This window comes from Lacerta agilis, chromosome 5 (assembly GCF_009819535.1).
Source record: "Lacerta agilis isolate rLacAgi1 chromosome 5, rLacAgi1.pri, whole genome shotgun sequence".
In the NCBI taxonomy this organism is placed as follows: domain Eukaryota; kingdom Metazoa; phylum Chordata; class Lepidosauria; order Squamata; family Lacertidae; genus Lacerta; species Lacerta agilis.
In genome coordinates, this window is record NC_046316.1 from 40,414,602 (window position 1) to 40,433,652 (window position 19,051).

The 19,051-nt window shown below is 42.1% G+C and overlaps 1 protein-coding gene across 4 annotated transcripts in view; it reads left to right on the forward strand.

Annotated features, from left to right (window-relative positions):
- ADAM12 (ADAM metallopeptidase domain 12) overlaps positions 1 to 19,051 on the forward strand; it is a 185,546-nt gene that overhangs the window by 153,325 nt on the left and 13,170 nt on the right. For 3 of the 4 annotated variants that reach the window (XM_033149428.1, XM_033149427.1, XM_033149430.1), the window contains 2 exons: positions 9,612 to 9,720; positions 9,812 to 10,010. In XM_033149428.1, coding sequence (XP_033005319.1) covers positions 9,612 to 9,720; positions 9,812 to 10,010 — 308 coding nt within the window. The remainder of the gene's footprint in view (positions 1 to 9,611; positions 9,721 to 9,811; positions 10,011 to 19,051) is intronic. The other variant, XM_033149429.1, reaches the window with a different exon arrangement.

The following is a 19,051-nucleotide window of genomic DNA, read 5'->3' on the forward strand; positions in this document are numbered from 1 at the left end:
TTGATCTCTCTTCAAAGGGGGTTCTTAGGGAGTATAGCAACATAATGTGTGCTTTAGACTACATATGAATGGATAATAATAACCCCTCATTTGAAAACATGATCCCATCATGTGTCTGGTTAATTAAGGCAATTGATAAAAAGCACTTCTGGACACAGTTTCCACCTAGACGTCAAGTATCTTTTCACTGGGCCCAGCACAGAAGACCAACAGTTTAGTCCAGGAGTAGGCAACCTAAGGCCCAGGGGCCAGCCAGTGTGGTGTAGTGGTTAAGAGCAGTAGACTCGTAATCTGGTGAACCGGGTTCGCGTCTCCGCTCTTCCACATGCAGCTGCTGGGTGACCTTGGGCTAGTCACACTTCTCTGAAGTCTCTCAGCCCCACTCACCTCACAGAGTGTTTGTTGTGGGGGAGGAAGGGAAAGGAGAATGTTAGCCGCTTTGAGACTCAGTAGTGATCAAGCGGGCTATCAAATCCAAACTCTTCTTCTTCTTCTTCAATCGCCTTCTCAATCCGGCCCACAGACGGTCCGGGAATCAGTGTGTTTTTACTGTACATGAGTAGAATGTGTCCTTTTATTTAAAATGCATCTCTGGGTTATTTGTGGGGCATAGGATTACGTTCATATATATTTTTTCGAAATATAGTCTGGCCCACCACATGGTCTGAGGGACAGTGGACTGGCCCACAGCTGAAAAAGGTTGCTGACCCCTGGTTTAGCTCCTTAGGCCAGAGGTTTTCAACCTTTTTGAGTCCATGGCTGCCTTGACCAATTGCATTCTTTCTGTGGCACCCCTATGTGGCTCAGGAACCCAGCTATGTCACCCCCTGCCTGCAGAGTTGCCAGCCTCTCACCCTTTTTTGAAACCCTCTCTTGGGAAGTATTCCCTGAGCCTCCTTTCCCCCACTCTGTAGGAGTCCTCTGGGTAGCCTCTGCTGCTGCCCCGGTCTCTGAGCTGCTGCCCCAAAGAGAGGTGCCTCCTCACACTGCCCCACAGGAGCCTGGGAAGAGGATGCCTCCAGCCTTAGTGGCCCAACGGAGATTGGCCAAAGGTGAAGGTGAGGCCAGGACCTTGCCTTGGGAGGCAGCAGTGGCAGCAGCGGGTGCTGCTGGGCCTGCATAACAGAAAGACTCCCATTCAGCACTGGGCACTCAGCTCCCAGGCAGGCCTTGCACACAGCTAGCAGAAGAAATGCCAGTGCAGCACCTGCCTCCCTGCCCAGCCCCCCACTTATCCATCCATTCCCAGCAGCAAGGGCTGGCGGACTGGCTGGGCTCCCTCACCCACTTGCTTGCTTACTCCAAGGCCACCTCAGCTCCTGGCAACCAGCAACCCCTGGCCAGCTGCAGAGGCACCATTCACCTGTGGATCTTGTAGCCAGGGCTGCTGCAACAGCAGCTGTGCAAGCCTTTGGGAGGCAGAGATGTGAGAGGGCATCAGAGCGAGGGAAGGAAAAAAAGAAAGGAGGACAGAGGTCAGTGTTGCCCATTGCACCCCTGACCATTATTCAAGGCACCTCAGGTGCCTCGACACACTAGTTGAAAACCACTGTCGTAGGCCACCTTGTCATTGTGAATTGACTTAGATACCAGAAAATTGCAATCTTGGTTCACCACCCAAGATTTTGAAGGTACATGACCCCGACCCCTCCACACCAAAGTACAAGCAGGAGCAAAAAGTGGAGTACCAAGGTTAGACCATCAAGGTCTCGGGGGGGGGGGTGCTACAAAAATATGTATCCCAACAAGACATCATATAGGGCACGGAATACTGATCTACCTGTTATGAAGAATTGCGTATTACGGAAATGTTGTTTAGAAAACTTGTCTTCAAGATAAGGCTATGTTCTGTGTTATACAGAATTCGGTCCTTTTTAAATATTGCAGTATGTGCCTTCTTTTAATTAAAAATGAAACTTTTAAATACTTCATTTTTGTAAAGTCACATTGCTAAAGATGTCACCCTATTGATAGCGATATGATTGAAAGTTATGTAGAGAGTAATGCATTTGGATATTATCTGCAGCTTTTATTGGCATTTCAGGAGGCACTTAGATATGCAAATAAATCTTTTGGCAGAGAAAAGTTATTGATTTTCTGAGAGAAAGGAAACATTAACCTTTAAGAAACAGGGACTTTCTAGGCTGCCAAACAATTTCATCTTTCTTTGAAGTGCTTTATGTGTGAATGAGTGTGCACATACTTTAAAAAAGATAGTATCAGTTGTGATTATGAAGAAATGCCAGTGCTACTCACTTTGATATAAATGATAGTGTTAACTGTCAGAAAATGGATGTTTCAAGAGGGTGATGCTTGGGAAGTGTTCTTCGGCCCTGTGGAACTTTCAACATGGGGCAACTTTCCACACGGTCATTATTCTTCTGCAGGTTCTGCCTGAGAAAGCAGGAAATGTATATAAGAGCAGTGGATTATTGGTATCTTTCCCAACCACTTTCTGTTTCCTAACAAACAATTAAAAATAAATACTTAATCAATTTGATTTCATTCTGCTGTTTTCTCTTCCCCCTCCTCCACTGTCCCCATTTGCATTACTTTAATTCTTAGTATGCAAACATTTAGGAGAGCTTAATAAAGGGGTGCAGGTGGCGCTGTGGTCTAAACCACAGAGACTAGGGCTTGCCAATCAGAAGGTCGGCAGTTCGTATCCCCGTGACGGGGTGAGCTCCTGTTGTTCAGTCCCAGCTCCTGCCCTCCTAGCAGTTCAAAAGCACGTCAAAGTGCAAGTAGATAAATAGGTACCACTCCGGTGGGAAGGTAAACGGTGTTTGCGTTCGCTGCTCTGGTTCGACAGAAGCAGCTTAGTCATGCTGGCCACATGACCCAGAAGCTGTACGCCGGCTCCCTCGGCCAATAAAGCGAGATGAGCGCCGCAACCCCAGTCGTCAGCGACTGGACCTAATGGTCAGGGGTCCCTTTACATTTAATAAAGGGTTATTCCACTTTCCCTCTCCCTCAGTTCAGTTGTAGGGCTGCAAATTTAATCCAGTTCTGCAGAAGATTAAAAAAAATCAGAGACTTTCCTTTTTAGGAAAAAATAAAGATTTCCTTCATGAAGACCCCTGGATGAGTTTGCCTATAATTTTGCAGGGTTAATCTGCTCTGGAAGGGCTTCTTTGTTAATTTCATCTACTTCAGCCATCTTAGAGGCTACTAAGCTAATGGTTTTAGATCATAGAAGCAAGTGAGGCCATGTGAGAACTGTCTTTTTCTTCTGTAACTAAACAAATTTGTACTTCTGGAGCAGAGGGGACATATCCAAGATGGTGCCATCTCCAGTATGTTTTTAACCTGGCATGAGTTGAAACAGGTGATTTAATTCTTGTAGAGAGGAAAAAGCAAAAACTTTAGGCCAGAAAGGTTGACAGGACCTTAATTACTAGGGCGCCAAACTCTGATTGTCAATAGCAAAGTAAGATAAACTCTGCTCACCCAGCCCAACGTGTTTAATATCGACTGCACATCTTTCACAAAACATTTTGTCTTTGCCTCTTCAAGTAACCAAATAAAGAGAGACAAGGCTTTCTACTTCAGTTTATCTCCTGGAATTATGATAAATGGGCTCCCTCAAGAAACAACATCATGGTTTGCTTCCTTAAGTGCCTTTAGAAGCTTTTGCTGTTTGTTTTTCTTTTCACTCCCCTAGTTCCATCTGTTCTCTTTACTCTTACATGCACATATCTGTATCTATACGTATAACAATAACATTAGCACATGATTAGAAAAGTCTAATCAGAGGGGCTGCAGCAAAACTGGAAATAGACTATTGTTTTTCAACAATAACAATAATTTATTATTTGTACCCTGCCCATCTGACTGGGTTGCCGCAGCCACCCTGAGCAGCTTCCAACAGAATATAACAGAACACAGAGAAACATCCTACATTAAAAACTTCCCAAAGCAGGGCTGCCTTCAGATGTTTTAATAGCTTTTCCCAGTCGTTATCACCAAGCCAGTAAAGAGATTCTCTATGTGCATGTGAGGTTTCTGTCAAAAGGATGGTTGCAGGCCCCAAAATCCAACCTTCCATCCTGCTAACACACACGCCATTCAAGAGGGTTGGGATGACTATACCAAAAAGGGATAGTTTTTTGACATCATTGTCATTTAAACTGCAACAAGTTTATAAAGTGCCAGGGGGGGGGGCAAGGGGACTGCATAGCTTTGCACAGTTTCTGTCATGCACATCAATAGACTTGTTGGCTCTTGGTCAGCATATTTTGAATGGAATGAAAAAGAGGTCCTTTCACTGCCTTAGTAAAAGTTATCAAGGAAGCAGGACAGTACTATGCACACAATTGATTTACTTCTGCATTCCTCCACCCAGGGACAGTTTTAATACAGTTATTGAAAATGTTGATAAAAGCAATTTGCTGAAAACAAAGCTCTTGGCATTTTTAAGACAAGTCCTGGAACCGTACGCATCCTTAGAATTTGTGTTCCGTCCTATTTATGGAATTGCTTACTACTTCTAGGTGCCATAACAGCTACAAGTGTAATGAATGGCACTGAAAAAGAATTATGCATTCATGCAGGACAGGTCTACAGACAGGCCTTAGCTGTGGCAGCAGTGAGCAAATGAGTTACAATCGCTTGGCAAAGGTTTCTGACTCTCAGTTGTTTAATAATAGCAACTACAAAATGATTCTTTAAAAAAAAAGATGAATCCCTGATCTGTGTAACAGAAGTAGATTCTGGGCATCCTAGCATATGGTTCATGGGGGTGAAGTAATAGATAATAGACCATCAGCATCACTTCTCTCCCCCCCCCCATCTAGCTCAGGTGGGTGGGCTTTAGGGTTCTAGTAAAAGGCCACCCAGTCTAACCACTAAGGCACAGCACTCCACCACACAAGTTCACCCAGGGTGTTCTCTCCAAATACCCAAAAGTCATTCTAGAGTGATCTGTGCACACATTTGAAGTAATAAATCAGGGTGGTATCTGTGCTTTGTAGGGGATGTACCTAGAGGTGACTGCAAATGTACCTCAAATGTTGGTTTGTGTTGCTGCTTTTTATTGTTAGTGTTACAATCTCAAAATTTCAATAAATAGATCTATTTTTTAATGCCATATGCTAGCGTTAAACAATAAGGAAGACTTTGTGCCCTGTGACATCTATAGACATCTGTCTGTGCACTGTTGGAAACAGAATACTGGACTAAAGTGGACCTTTTGGCCTGATGCAAAAGGGCAGACCTTCAGTTAGCCACTGCATGAATGTATTCAGTTCGAGAGAAAGAGAGCCATTTGTAAAATTTCTCTATTCACTGTTAAATTCCTTTGTCATGGAGGTGAGAGAATGCTCCGGTTAAAGTGTGATTTTTAAGCCTGAAAGTGAAAAATCAGTTGGAAATATACTCACAGCCTTTCAGTTTAATTTTTCTCCTTGGCCTAGCTCATCAGAAGAATCCTGCATGTGCACATTCTACTCCAATGCATTTGCCTTTCATTGAGCAATCAGGAAAGGTACTTCAAGCATTCCAAAAACATTAAAATTAACTTCATACCCTTTCCTGCACATTTTATTCAGCATATCAATAAAGTTATGATTATTGCTTATGATTTAGGAACGAGAAAGACAGACACAGAGGGTGGGGTTGTTGTTGTTGTCCTTTCTTTAATTGATCCAGATGTGAGAAACTTCCTGATCTTTAATGATCAGCGAGAGATTTAGTGATATTCATGGCCTTTTGATATCTTAGAGATTTCAAGCTTTATTGTGACCCCCTTAAATCTGCTCTGGGAGTTTCCCTAACTCTCTAGAGCAAATTTGTGGAAGGTGCACAGGGAAATGATTGGGTGGATAAGTTCCATTGCACAGTTAAAACATATTGCACTAGTGGAACATTGCGCTTGGATACCGCAACCCATTGTGTCTTTCCAGACCATCAGTTTATAGCTTAACAAATACGTAGTTGTTCCTAATTTGATACATGGAAGCCAACTATTCTCTCAATGGCTTTCTTCCGATTCATTGATATCACATTCAGCCATCACTCAGGCAGAACGTAATCTGCAGTTGCCCCTTTTGGTTTCAACCACAGCAGTACCTTGAAAGCTGCACCGAAACTTTTAACGCATAGCTTCCTCAGGTTACATATTGAGAAAAAAGCATTTTCGGCTCCCTTGCTTGTCCCATCTTTTCAGGCTGAGCACTGCTTATATTCTGCGCTGGAATACACAGTGTGCAATCTTCTTTGTAAAAAAAAAAGGGGGGGTAAAGAGCACAGCTATAAAAGCTACACTTAGCTATAAAAGTGCAAAAAGCTAAGGCTACAGCAAAGCTACCCGTTTGGACTTGTAGGACTAGCTTGTAAAGACTAAAAAGCACTCTTCAAACTGATCTTGATAAGAAATATCCATTTATATGTCATTTATTCCTGACTATGCCATACATCCTGGTTTGCAACAAGGTTATAGACAGAGATGTAACTCTGCACCAGCTGCCTGTGCTAAAAGCCCATTAGTCCAGGCAAACATACGGAGTGAATGGTCCAAGAGTAAGAACGCTAGACTCCAAACAAGGGGCCTAGTTCTTTAAGGTATTCCACTCCTCAAGGAAGGGGCAGAGCCTAGGAAGAATGATCAAGCCTGATTCCATAAAAGGCTTCAGTTCTGACTTATACTTTATTGGAACATTTGTCATATAGAGCTTTCCATGGTGCTGCAACTACTACCTCACTTTGTGCTCTGTGTGCTGCTCTTGTTGAGGACAGACTTTCCATAGTTTTCTTATGCATGGCTTGTATTCAGCATAACACGAAGGCTAAGGTTCTGTCAGTGCAAGGATATTCCTTGTGCAATGGAACTTTTTCCCACTCTGTGGATGGGGTGGGGCGCACATGCGGGAGGGAGAGGAAGAATTCCCATGGCATGAGCAGGAATCCTTGCAATAACTTCTGCTAGTGCAACGGCTTAGCTAAATATGGCCCTGTTGAGTCCTGATTCACAGTGGTAAAGAGCAAAAGTGTATGTTTCCTTCCTCACTTTTCAGTAATGCATGAAATGGCATTTGAGTTATGAGCTTGAGAGATCAGTAGACCATTTAAATCTAGGAGGATTGCACTTTAACTTTTTTAATATAACATTAAGCTAATTTTCAGTTGAAGGTATTCTATTAGTCGGGCTACTGACTATGAAATGAAGGTAGCTAATTACAATTTTAATATTCAGTTCTGTAATTATTTTAAATCACATTTGGTTTCTCCACCCATTCAAGGTATAATACATAATTTAAGTGTACTCTTTTAGGAGCAACCCACCTACAGAATTTATTTATCACATTTATTTCCTGCCATTCCCCCCCCCCCCCCGGAAGTCAGTGTATTATACAGGATTCTCTCATCTGCACATTTGATCCTCACAACAACCCTGTGAGGTAGGTTAGGCTGGGAGACTGTGGCCCAAGTTCACCCAGTGAATTTCATGATCAAGTGGAGATTTGAACCTGGGCATCCCCAGTCCTGTCCGATGTCACTCTATTAATTATGTTTATGGGGGCCCAGTCTTAATAACTTCCCAAGCAATTACATGCTTCATTACAACTTAAACACTGAGTGTTTCTTTTTGTGTGTTTTGTTTGACAGGTGGCTTATTTTGAGGCTATCATAATATACATGGAGTCCAACCAGTCCTAAACATGGTCACTCAGAAATCTCATTGAGCTCAATGCTGCTTACTCAATAGATTGCACACTTAAGACTGCAGCATAAATGCCACCCTATACCTATTTAGTCAGAAGAAAGCCCCATTGTGTTCAGTAGATTTATTTCTGAGGATATGTCATAGGACTGCAGCCTCAGGTATTTAAAATGTTATTCAAGGATATAGGGTTGTCTCCCTAATGAAGTTAGATTCTCAAGTCATCATGTTCTGGAACATAGAACCCTAGTTGGAAATGGGAGCCGTCACCAAGAGAATAATGGATTGAAAGATTATTGCATTCCATGCTGATGACCCATCTTAAGCTGCTTCAAATTAGTATCCATAGAATATATTGGGCCTTTCTTAAGTGTTTTATATGCCACTGTCATCCTGTCCTCAGTAATACGTATTTAAAATTATAATGGCATGCCTCTGAGAAGGTTGGAATTTCTTTAAACTGTTCCATTTGTTTTCTAGAAAAGATGTGTCCTTTCACATTGTAATGGAATAGAGTTGGGACAAAAAGAAAATGTCACAGGAAATACTGATTACCTTTAATATACTTAGGCAACTAAGTGCCGTTTGTATTTTATTTTTGTCTGTATGACATTATCATGAAAAAAATAGCTGTGTTTTCCATCTTTCTCTGTGCCCTGCTCCCAAATTGTGTGGACAGACACTTCCCAATATTTTCTGCATCAGGGCTGCAGAATGGGTTGTATTCCCTCGTGGGCTTCTGAGGGGCCCAGGCTGATGTTGGGTGGTAGTGGAAGAAAGAGATAGGTGAAGATGGCTTACCAGGTTAAAACTGGGCATGGACAGGGGCAAACCAAGTGCAACAGTGGATGTGACTCTTACCTTTGTTTACATTGCAGTTAAGCAAAAATCAGGTCTCTACATGCACATGCACACACACACACACACACACACACAAAGCTTCATTACAATTCAAGAACAAAGTCCAGCAAGACAAAAATGGCCTGAGGAAGGCTCAGATTGGGGCTGCTGAGTGGGTGTGGCTTGGGGAGAGTCCTGAGGGATTAAGAGGGAGAGATGAAACGCTGCATTCAGCTCTCAAGGCTGAGGCTCCCCATTTGTGTTCTAAGTATTTATTTGTTACAATATGATTTTGACAAGTCTGTTATATTAAGAATAATTAATATGTAAAACATACATAGGACAGTTTTGCAGATTTTTGTTGGCTTTAGGTTGCAGTCCTAAGTGTACTTATTAGAAAATTATTCCTATTGAACACCGTGGGGTTTATTTTCAAATAAGCATGAACAGGAGCCATCACTAGGTGGTGTGTGCGATGAGACAAAATGACCAAGAAAGGACCATGAGCTTGAAAAGGACCATCCTGCCATTGCTGGGGGAGGGGCACACCTTTCCCCCCAGATATTCCAATGGGCACCCAGCCACCTGAACCTACAAGCTATCAAATTCAGACCTGAAAGGCTTCAGTCCCTTTAAATGGTGCAAAGAAGGGGCAGGGTTGTGACGTGTGTCTTTTCCCACCTCACAAGATTCCTTCTTGGCATGTCTTTAGAAGACCTGTCACAAGCTTGGCAAATCTTGGACGATGTATCTGCCACTGGTTCCTTTCAGCTGTGAGGTCTGGAAGAAGCTAGCAGTAGTTGAAGCATCCAGAAACATTTAAGCTAATGAAACTGTGTCATGAATCTCTGCATTCAGGGCCAGCTGGGTGAGCCTTAAGCAATAGGCTTCCCAATGGAGCAAGACAAACTATCTGAAGGAAGTTGTAGTCCACAGTGAAACCTGTGAATACCTCCCACATGCCTCTCCCCCAATCAATATGAAGTCTAGCGCAGCTTCAACAAAACCCATCCCCTTTGTTTCCTCCTCCACTCCCTTCTTCCGCTGTCCCCTACCAAGATCAGGGGGTTGCATACTTTTTAACATTAAAGTGGCTTTGCTTCTTTTGTAGGTGCTAAACCTGCCCCTGGGATATGCTTTGAGAGAGTCAATTCTGCAGGTGATCCTTATGGAAACTGTGGGAAGGATTCCAAAAGTTCTTTTGCCAAGTGTGAACCCAGGTATATGCTCTTGTCGTGTCTAATTGGGAAAGAGGTTGGAACTGTGCCAATGGTAGATTAAAATGATTAACATTATTTCTTTTCCCTTTAGAGATGCTAAGTGTGGAAAAATTCAGTGTCAAGGGGGAGCAAATCGACCTGTAATTGGTACCAATGCTGTCTCCATAGAAACAAACATCCCATTACAAGAAGGAGGCAAAATTCTATGCCGTGGAACCCACGTATACCTGGGGGATGACATGCCTGACCCTGGTCTTGTCCTTGCTGGAACAAAATGTGAAGATGGAAAAGTAAGGTTGAAAAATCTTATTCCCAATAAACCAGTCTGTGTGTCTAAAGGAAAACTCAGTCTTGGTCTTTACAAATGAAAGTCACACTTTCTGCATTTTGTAGTAAAGGTTTGGCAGGCCAAATGAAGATGCTTATGCAAACAATTATGCTGTTTAAGTATACTCAAGAGGTTGTTGTTGTTGTTTTTAGAATGAATGGAATCAGTTTGTTGTTTAGCCAGAAGGCCTATCAATTTTTACATAAAAGTGCTGAAAAAGGAATTTATTGTGCCAGTGAAAGTCATTCTGTCTGTATTTTAACATGCTGCAGCCAACTATTGACAAATTATTTCTGAATAGAATTGAATGAAGAAAGAGTGAGTGATGGTGGCTAAATGTTGAGCTGCATATCTGCTTGATTATCAGTTCATCACTGAATGTGATTTACAGTATTTCCCATATCCAGAAGAATCAGCTGTGCTGATGAGTTATTCACTTACAATATTTACATACAATTTAATATGGAAAATCCTTGAGCAGTTGAATTTTCATTAAAGTCCATTTAAAATATCAGTATCACAGCATTATAAATTAGAAACAGCACATCCATCAATAAAACATTCAGTGAAACATTAATAAAACAATAAAAAGATCAGTGTGTTGAGCCAAGAAAAGCCTGCAAAAATGAATGGGTCTACAGGAGGCATTTGTAACTTGGCACTATGATCTACTGAACAAAGGTAGAATTCACATTAATTGCTCCATCTACTTTTGCTTCTAGCCTCACCCACCACTGGCTTATAGCCCTCAGAAGGTTGGCCAGAACAGAATACTGCCCTAGGGCTAAAAAGGATCCCCCACAGAGATGTTAAATAGCACTGCGGACAAGGTGATGCCTTGTGGCAAATGGCAGTTCAGTTGCTAGAAGGCCAAAACAGTCACCCAATGCTATTCACTAGCACTGGCCTTATATGTAAGAGTGGAGCCATCATAAAGCAGCACCCCCTAACTCATGCATGCAGTTTAAGAGGATACTATTGTCACCTTTTAATGAGGGTGAAAGAAGAGAGCGCAAAATATGGTCTGAAGCTCAACATCAAAAAAACTAAGATCATGGCCACTGGTCCCATCACCTCCTGGCAAATAGAAGGGGAAGAAATGGAGGCAGTGAGAGATTTCACTTTCTTGGGTTCCATGATCACTGCAGATGGTGACAGCAGTCACGAAATCAGAAGACGCCTGCTTCTTGGGAGAAAAGCAATGACAAACCTAGACAGCATCTTAAAAAGCAAAGACATCACCTTGCCGACAAAAGTCCGTATAGTTAAAGCTATGGTTTTCCCAGTAGTAATGTACGGAAGTGAGAGCTGGACCATAAAGAAGGCTGATCACCGTAGAATTGATGCTTTTGAATTATGGTGCTGGAGGAGACTCTTGAGAGTCCCGTGGACTGCAAGAAGATCAAACCTATCCATTCTCAAAGAAATCAGCCCTGAGTACTCACTAGAAGGACAGATCCTGAAGTTGAGGCTCCAGTACTTTGGCCACCTCATGAGAAGAGAAGAATCCCTAGAAAAGACCCTGATGTTGGGAAAGATGGAGGGCACAAGGAGAAGGGGACGACAGAGGATGAGATGGTTGGACAGTGTTCTTGAAGCTACTAACATGAGTTTGGCCAAACTGCGAGAGGCAGTGAAGGATAGGCGTGCCTGGCGTACTCTGGTCCATGGGGTCACGAAGAGTCGGACACGACTGAACGACTGAACAACAACAACAACATTGTCAGTGGTATTAAAGGCTGCTGTGAGATAAAGCAGAGGCAACAGGGTTACACTCCCCCATCCCTCTCCTGCAAAAAAAGTCATAAATCAGAGCGACCAAGCCAAGTCTGTCTCAAAACTAGGCATGAACCCAGATTGAAGTGGGTTGAGATAATTAGTTAAAATTGTGTGTCTCTATACACATAAAGATAACTCATAGACAACCTATACCCATCTGGGCTTAGATGGATTCAGTAATTGTAGATCAGAGGACATAACATTACAAAAAGTATTGTGCTATACAAACATTTCTCCAGGAGTTTAATTGTAGACTGTTGAATTTATTTAATAAATTGGGGGGGGGGCTATGACAAGTGCCAACGACTGCTGGACAGATCACCAATTAATACGCTCCACAATGGCTATCAAGATTATACTTCAACATAGGCTTCAAGGAAGGAAACCAACGCACAAAATGAACACTCAAGCCCTTCAAAATCCTATTAAGCGGGATTGCTTCCAAACGCCTCTTAAGGACCATCTGCTTTTGGAGTTCCCTAATAACATCAAGAAAAGCTGGACCCAAGCTAAAGACATCCCTTATTGCAGCCTGTGAACAAACCATTGGATACCAAACCAAGAAACAGCAGGACTGGTTTGATGAGAATGATAGTGAGATTGAACACATTATTAAAAAGGAAGACCTTTCAGATCTGGCAGAGAGATAGAAACTGCACTACTAAGAAAAAAAAACCTGTGCCAACACTAAGGTTCAAAGAAGAACCAGAGAACTAAAGAACACCTGGTGGATAAAAGAAGCTCAAGAGATCCAGCACTTAACTAAGACTCATGATGCACAGTGTTTCTTTAAAGCCACAAGGACCATCTATGGACCAATAAATCATGGCATATGGCCCCTACGCTCAACAGACGGTACCACACTTCTAAAAGATAAAGAACAGATATATCGAACAGATGGAAAGCTCTTTAATCTGAATAGGCTGAAAGCAAAGAGTAAGGTTACCATAACTTCTGTCATAGAGCTTCAATATGCTGATGACAACGTAGTGTGTGCAAACCATCTTAAATATCTTCGCAGAAGCTTACGAAAAGCTTGGCATATCACTCAACATCCAAAAAACCAAAGTGCTGCACCAACAAGCACAAAACAACCCCTTTGCACCACCATAAATCCAACTCATTGGTGTAACGGAGAGTGTCGATCACTTCTCCTACTTGGACAGGTAGGTAGCCGTGTTGGTCTGCCATAGTCGAAACAAAATAATAATAAAAAAATTCCTTCCAGTAGCACTTTAAAGACCAACTAAGTTTGTTCTTGGTATGAGCTTTCGTGTGCATGTAAACTTCTTCAGATACACTGAAACAGAAGTCACCAGACCCTTATATATAGTGAATAATACCCCTCCCCACCCTCTCACTATATATAAGGGTCTGGTGACTTCTGTTTCAGTGTATCTGAAGAAGTGTGCATGCACACGAAAGCTCATACCAAGAACAAACTTGATTGGTCTTTAAGGTGCTACTGGAAGGAATTTTTTTTCCTACCTGGACAGTTATCTTTCCACAAGGGCCAACATTGATGCTGAAATCCAGCATTGCCTGAGCTCTGTAAGTGCAGCTTTCTCCCGATTGAAGTGCAGAGTGTTTGAGGACTGGGACATTCACAGGAAAACCAAAATGCTTGTTTACAAAGCTATTGTACTACCAACCTTACTGTATGCTCGTGAAACATGGACCACTTATAAACACCACCTCCAACTCCTCAAAAGATTCCATCAATGGTGTCTCTGAAAAATGTTACATATCACTTGGGAAGACAGGTGAACTAATGCTAGTATACTGGAAGAAGCAAAGATCACCAGTCTTGAAGCAATGATTTATCAACATCAATTTCATTGGACTGGTCATGTTGTTCGGATGCTTGATTATAGTCTTCTAAAGCAACTACTCTATTCCGAACTTACAAATGGAAAGCGTAATGCTGACGGTCAACAAAAGAGGTTTAAAGACTCTCTCAAGGCAAAACTTAAAATTTTTTTTATAAACACTGACAATTGGGGAACACTGGCCTATGAACGCTCCAATTGGAGAACAGCCTTTATCAAAGGTGTTGTGGATGTTGAAGACGCTCAAACTCAGGACGAAAGGGAGAAGTGTAATAAGAGGAAGGCACATCTGGCAAACCCTCACCTTAATCAACTTCTGCCCGGAAACCTATGTCCCCACTGTGGAAATATGTGTATATCCAGAATTGGCCTCCACAGTCACTTACAGACTCACTGTTAAGACCGTGTTCATGGAAGACAATCTTACTCGGCTACAAGTGATCGCCAAAGAAGAAGAATCTTTTTTTGCAAAAATTAATTCACATGTTGCTGTATTTCCTGGAGCTCATGGTGTTTTCCTATTGGCTTACAGAAAATACCTTGGCCTGACAAATAATAACCATGATAAGTAGTGGCTTTTGACTGATACTTCCGTCTGCTTGTTCATTAGCTATTTGTTTTGGCGTGCTTCAAATCTGGGGACGTTGCCAAGATGAACAGCAGCTTCTGCAAGACATAGGCAAAGCCTTTCAGTTCTAAGGGAATAAGAAGCATATTGCTTAATGTATCTGTGCACAGATTTTGCAAGGATTTATATGTACAGTGGTAATCCAAGAAAATAAAATTATGAAAAGACATGGGAAACTACAGCTAAGAATTTGAAACATGCCGTGTTAAAGGGGACTTCTGTGTTATTGGCAGATTGCATTTCAAGAGAAGACATTTGGGTATATTTTGTCAAAGCCTCAAAACTTATGATTGCTTTTGAGGTTTCAGTAATTCCCACTGTAGTTAGTTCCCACTGGCAGCAAACTTTAAACATAATGTGATTATGAGTTCAGTTTTATGTTCCAGGTTGCTCCAATGCAATGAGAATTGTACAGGAGCAGAACTCTACTCCTTCTGACAAAACAAACAAATTGCAGCAAAGCATTGCAAGAAAGATTTATGGTTATAAAACTATATTTAAAACATTAGTTCAAAGAGACTGCTAGAGGGGAGTCCTGTGGTACGAAATCAGTATTTGTGGAGACTGTCATAAGCTAGAAACACCAATGAATTTACTGAATAGAAGGTAAAGCCGTATATATATACTAAAATATTACCAATTTTGTATTTGAATGGCTGATATGTGAAACTGAAACATATTAGATCTATAAGCATAAATTGAATTAGTTCTGTCGATATGTAACCAACCCAACTTTACTTACAAGCTTTTAGTGGGCTGCAGATAGGGTGTGTGTGTGTCCTATTTTACAAGGTTACACCTCTTATTTAAAGATTTGTCAGATTACAGTCGTCCTCTGTTTGAAGGAGTTCTCTATTTGCGGGGCTCTCCAGTCCAAGTCCAGGGAGCACAAGTTGTCCATCATCAGTCAGAATCTGGACAGAAAACTGTGCATGAGATGTTTTTCTGTTTAAGTAATGTTTATTCCTAAATTTGCAAGTATACATAGAAATTAGCAGCAACAAATTTTATGTAAATCTATGTACTTTTCGGTGATGTCTTTCATACTCTTTAGCGATATGTGAATGGCTATCCTAGTTACCAGTCTCAGCTCTAAGTATGCATGATTTTAACAGCTGCCATATTAATGTGAACAGAATTCTGTGTACCATTGAATTCTAGATTACTTGTGAACCATGCTGTAATTACACCATGCTCCTCATACCACACTCCTTCCTTATGTGTTTTGATGCTGCTTCACTTCCTTACCATTTTTCCTCTTTCCCCTAGGGAATATTTGCCTTGCTTAAGCAGCCTTGTTGTCTTTTGCTTCACTCCCCCCGCCCACCTTGCTTCTTATATGATTGTGATTGACTTTTATTCCTGCCGAAATAAGCCCCAAATTTAGAGGTGTGCAGGTGCTATATGTCATATATCTGACTGTTGACCTGGCATCTAATACTCATTCCAGCAGCATATAGTCTTTTCTCAACTTGGATGATTTATCAGACAACCTGTAAATGGGTCGTTTTAGTTTGCATTGTGCTCTGCTTTTATTGCGGTGTCAATCTTGCTTTGTCCCAGCCTTTCAGCTACAGTGGAATAGTGAAGTTAACTCTCTGTAACAATTGCATAAAGTCTCAAATGAATGCTTTTGATTACATGCCACTCCTGTTTGTTCATTTCTCCAGAGATAAAATGTAAATGCCTCTTTTTTAGACCAATGTGAAGATGATGGCTATATCTAAAGTGCAACTCTGCATGCATGTGATTCCAAGAGGAAATTAGTTTGTGAATGGGTGGAGGGATACTGCCATAACTTTCTGAATGTAGTACGGGAGTAGCCAACATGAGGCCCACCAGATGCTATTAGACGACAAATCATTGTGCGTGGCCATAGGCCAAGAGGCTGATGGGAGTACATGACATTGGCTAATCCTGAGTAGATGAGCTCCAATTCTGGCCCATCTTGGGACTCTGCCTGGGCCATATCCTTCACCAGCCATGTTCCATGTGTTCCCTGACTTTGCCTGGCTGGACTAGGTCTTTGAACTGTTATAAGATTGCTTGCCCAGATAGAGGCTGGAGAAATGTGTGATGGAAAGTCTAGAAACTTCTGGTTTTTGTGTGCCTTGAATTTAGCCTGCTATACAAAGGTAAGAGTTGCATCTATTGCCCCCACCCACTTCTGCCTCTGGTCTGCGCACCATTGGCATGCAGCCCCTGGAAGTGTGGTTTGGGGAGTGGTGGGCAGATATTGCACCTGCTTTCAATGATGCAAATGGTTTTAGCATATGAGGAGAACACTTTCACCGTATCTCTTCCCTCTTGTATCGCTTTGTTTTTTGCTTCAAATGAGAAATTGCATAAGTAGGGATTGGACGTTGGTGTAGAGCTTCCAGCTCATGGATTATGCTGCCTCTGTGTTGGAGGACAGGGGTATCATCATGTGAAGAGGAGCGCCACCGCAGGCTTCATGCTGATACATGCTTCCCACTTCTTTATCAAGTGAGAAGTTCCAGGGGCAGTGCCATTGGTTTAATTACCTTTGGATGAAATAGCAATGGGGTAAAACTTTCAGATATTTGCTTTATTAACAAATATGCAGGCAGCACATAGGTGAAGATGTAAGCAAGCTCTCCTATAGCAGGCAGCAGATTCACAGGAAGTAACTTGTGCAGTCCTTGCAATGCTGTGCTCTAGTTTCAAACTAACTCTGGCTAAGGTTTCTCAGCTCTCTATCTCTGTCAGTTCACAACTGCAAACTGCCCTCTCACACATGCACACACACTGCAGAGAACCAGTGTGAGTGAGACGCTACCTCTGCAGGTGAATTTCCTATTCATAGAAAATCCCAAAACCATTAAAGAAACATTAAGGTTCTTTTGTCAAATCCATGATTTCAATCAAGTAATGCTTTTAAGCAAAACTATAGTGATAGATCCATTTACTGTGATCAAGCAGCTCAAAATGAACCAGAGTGAAAATCCCATTTAAAAAAAATAAAAGCTAAAATTTACTTTTTTGCCAGCTACCTAGTTGTTCACCTGAAGCTGTAACAGGGAAGACCAAAGATACGGTCCTGCAATTTTGCAGCAGGGGAATGCTGGTGTCCAGCAGTTTGGCAACTTTCTTAAAGTGTTTCCTTTTTAAAAAATGGGCAAAAGATTAATATATAAATTAATATAGCACTTAAAGCAAGGGAAACAGCCCACCTAACCCAAGGTGAGATGAAATATCTGTCATGCAATTTACAAAGTTGAACTGGCAATGAACACCCTGTGATTTATTTTTAAGTATTATGGTCTACCTTCATTCTTGGTGAACCCCAGCAACCAAATGCAAGGGTATTGACGCACCCATTTTTGCAACTTAAAATATCTGGCACATATTCTGTTGAATGCTTTGGGACAACCACAGAGGAAATAGTCTGAGAGCAGCCATCTTGTGATATCTAGAGAGATTTGACCCTTTAATTGTAGCTTGGAGAAAAAAATCTAATAGCAAGTTATTTGGCCCTTACTGTGTTATTCTAGTACAACATTGTTGGTGTAGTATAATTGTTACATGAAAGTTGTACCACATATTCTTTATAGCTGTCTTAAATGAGTCTAAACTTGAAATCAGAGTAGATAATTTTATGATGGGTATTAGTAAGAGAATATATTACCATATTTCACTGCATACCGGTCACCACCGCATAATAGTCACACCCCCTTTCCGGACCCCGAAATTGGTCCCAGAGCATTCCCCGCATAATAGTTGCTGGTAATTCTGAGGCAAGCTGCGGGTCCGCACCGGGGGGGGGGGGGGCTCCTGGTGGCTCCTGAGAGTGGAAGTAGCTTGAGAGATCAGCTGAAGGCAGGCCCAGGATGCTGCTGCTATTGCCTCCACCTTGGGTCTCATTGGAGTCAAAAGGCAGCTTAGTCATGGCGCCATGGGCTCTCATTGCTCACTCTGGCCTTGAGGCGAGGCAAAGCCAGACCCAGGTTGATGCTGCTGCTCCCGTTGCTACTGCCGCCACTTGCCTTTGGCTCCCTTAGGGTCACCCCAGCCAAGAAGGGGAAGCAGCGGGTGAGCAACCACCTCCACTGCCTATCCACAACCCCTTCCCTCTCCCTCCATCCTGTAATTCACCGCATAATGGTCACACACACACTTTTGGAAAGGAAAAATCAGCACACAAAAATGTGGCCATTACACATTGAAATACAGTGGTACCTCTGGTTACGTACTTAATTCATTCTGGAGGTCCGTTCTTAACCTGAACCTGTTCTTAACCTGAAGCACCACTTTAACTAATGGGACCTCCCGCTGCTCCGCCAGAGCACAATTTCTGTTCTTATCCTGAAGCAAAGTTCTTAACCTGAAGCGTTATTTATGGGTTAGCGGAGTCTGTAACCTGAAGCGTATGTAACCCGAGGTACCACTGTACAGTAATTATAATTGATCCTCTATAGACCAATGTATGTGAGTTAGCACAAAGTTAGCACTAACAAAGTGTTAGTGCCTGCTTTTAAAGAGTCCAAGTTTCAGAATCCAAATCCCATTGTTAGGCATATTTACTGAATCATAAGAATTGGGGTTTTAAACCTTCTTTTTATGTTTCAGCTCCTTAAGGCAGCTGGGACACCTTTCCCCCTTTTCAATAAAACAGAGCGTAGAATGCAAGGTTAGTTTAAAATGGTTCGCCCACAGTTACCAGGTCTTAGGCTTGCATTATGCTTATTAGAAATGATAAGAAATGCAGGTGAATGTTCTTAGTTGAAAAATACAGCAAGAGCAACC